We start from the raw sequence: 1,927 nt of genomic DNA on the forward strand, positions 1-1,927 counted from the left end.
CTTCCCCTGCACACTCTGAAACTATATTTCCTCTTGAAACCTTATGAGCCAGATACTTCGTGCCTTTATCACCAATGTCAGCCTTGGACCATGAAGTATTCAACAACCAAACAGTTGAGAGCCTTTGCAAGAGGAGCGTGGTAAAGGATAGATTGAGTGATTCCTACCAGCGCTCTAGTGTGAATGCAGGTATTCCTGTTAGGCTTTGTCTAGGTATGTTTACACACATCTATGTGCTATTATTAATGACTACCTCTTGTTTTTCGTAGGGTAAAAGTGTGATTGTGGAAATGATGTATCAAACTGGACTTTTTAAATTGGCCTTCATAAAGAAGCCACAGATACAGGTTCTTGAGCTGCCCTATGTCAACAATCGACTCAGCATGATTATTCTGCTTCCAGTAGGCACAGCTAATCTAGAACAGGTAAATGGCAAGCCCACTAACAGGGCAAGATACACATCCTCTGTCTCAGTGTCTGATTCATTGATGTCTAGGCTTACCATTGCTGTCCTAGGACTGTAGGGGCAGTGGGTAGGGGGACACATGCTCCCTTCCCTTGTAGAAAGTGTGTTTAAGGAGAACAAGCATAAAAAGGCTCACGAAAGCTAAAGTGCCAATCTGTGCAAATATATGAACCCATGTATATACGCAGTCTGAAGGTGCGAGCATGCCCACATATCAGTCGCTGATACTTGGAAGACATCTTTCCAGAGTAAAACAGTGATGGCTCGACTCCCAGTCCACAAGAGTTTGATGAACCTTCTTATGTACAGGGGCAATAATTCTGATCCGGTTGCTAGCACGCTTCTGTGGGTTACCTATCCTTTATAGGACCCTGGTTTTATGGGAAATGAGTTCTACAGCACCTCAGAAGTGGTGTGATAATGTACAGGAATCTGGGTCTAGTTTTCCCTTCCTGGCTGCGGTCATGTTATTATGAACTAGCAATGAGGAACAGATGATAGTATGGGGAGAGGTGTGTCTAAATGCAAGTGTTCTTTCTCAGCGAGGTAGGACTTGAGCGCATTTTAAAGGGATGTAGAGAAGCCATTCATGTTGAGAATGATCGAAATGATCAGCATCAAATGCGGACCTGGACTCACCTGTGTTTTGTCTGGGATCACCTGTGTTTTGTCTTTTAGCTTGAGAAACAGCTGAACCTGAAGACATTTCAGGAGTGGACCAGCTCTTCCAATATGATGGAAAGAGAAGTTGAAGTGCATATTCCCCGATTCAAACTTGAAATCAAGTACGAGCTGAATTCTCTGTTGAAATCCCTAGGGATGACAGAGATCTTTGACCCAATCAAAGCTGATCTTTCTGGAATGTCAGCAGCTAAGAACCTGTATTTGTCAAAGGTTATCCACAAGTCATATGTGGATGTCAACGAGGAGGGTACTGAGGCTGCGGCTGCCACTGGGGACATCATTGTAGTAAAAAGGCTTCCCATCCGAGCTCAGTTCAAGGCCAATCACCCCTTTCTGTTCTTTATAAGGCACATTCGCACCAACATGATTCTCTTTTGTGGCAAGCTCGCGTCTCCATAAACAAGTGGGGTTGGGCATGACTCAGACTCACAAAGGAGGTGTAGGGGCAAAAACATACCAACAGCCAATTTGCTCTCATTTCAACTTCACACACCTCAGTTTGCTTATCTGAGAAACAGGTCTAGGGTCACTTCCACTTATAAACCGGTGAACATTAGGATCATGGCACTACGGGGAAAGGCACATTCCTCAAAAGGCTCTTCCTGCTTTCTTGTATTTGAGACCTCATTTGAGGACTCTCTGGATCACATGATCAAAGTAATAAAAAGTTTAGAGGATGAGACTTTCTTGACTGCTATATGCCAATGAGATCTTGAAAAAGCAACCTGTCTGCCTTCAGAAAACCAGTTTGAAACTTTCAACTTTGGATGGATTTCA

General features: G+C 43.7%; 1 protein-coding gene across 1 annotated transcript in view; it reads left to right on the plus strand.

Annotated features, from left to right (window-relative positions):
* Nucleotides 1-1,549, plus strand: part of SERPINB11 (serpin peptidase inhibitor, clade B (ovalbumin), member 11) — a 17,378-nt gene extending 15,829 nt beyond the window's left edge. Inside the window, exons 6-7 of the mRNA XM_006837540.1 lie at nucleotides 270-425; nucleotides 1,145-1,549. Of these exons, the coding sequence (XP_006837603.1) occupies nucleotides 270-425; nucleotides 1,145-1,549 (561 nt within the window). The remainder of the gene's footprint in view (nucleotides 1-269; nucleotides 426-1,144) is intronic.
* Nucleotides 1,550-1,927: the final 378 nt, after the last annotated feature.

This window comes from Chrysochloris asiatica, unplaced genomic scaffold (assembly GCF_000296735.1).
Source record: "Chrysochloris asiatica unplaced genomic scaffold, ChrAsi1.0 scaffold00021, whole genome shotgun sequence".
Lineage (NCBI taxonomy): Eukaryota > Metazoa > Chordata > Mammalia > Afrosoricida > Chrysochloridae > Chrysochloris > Chrysochloris asiatica.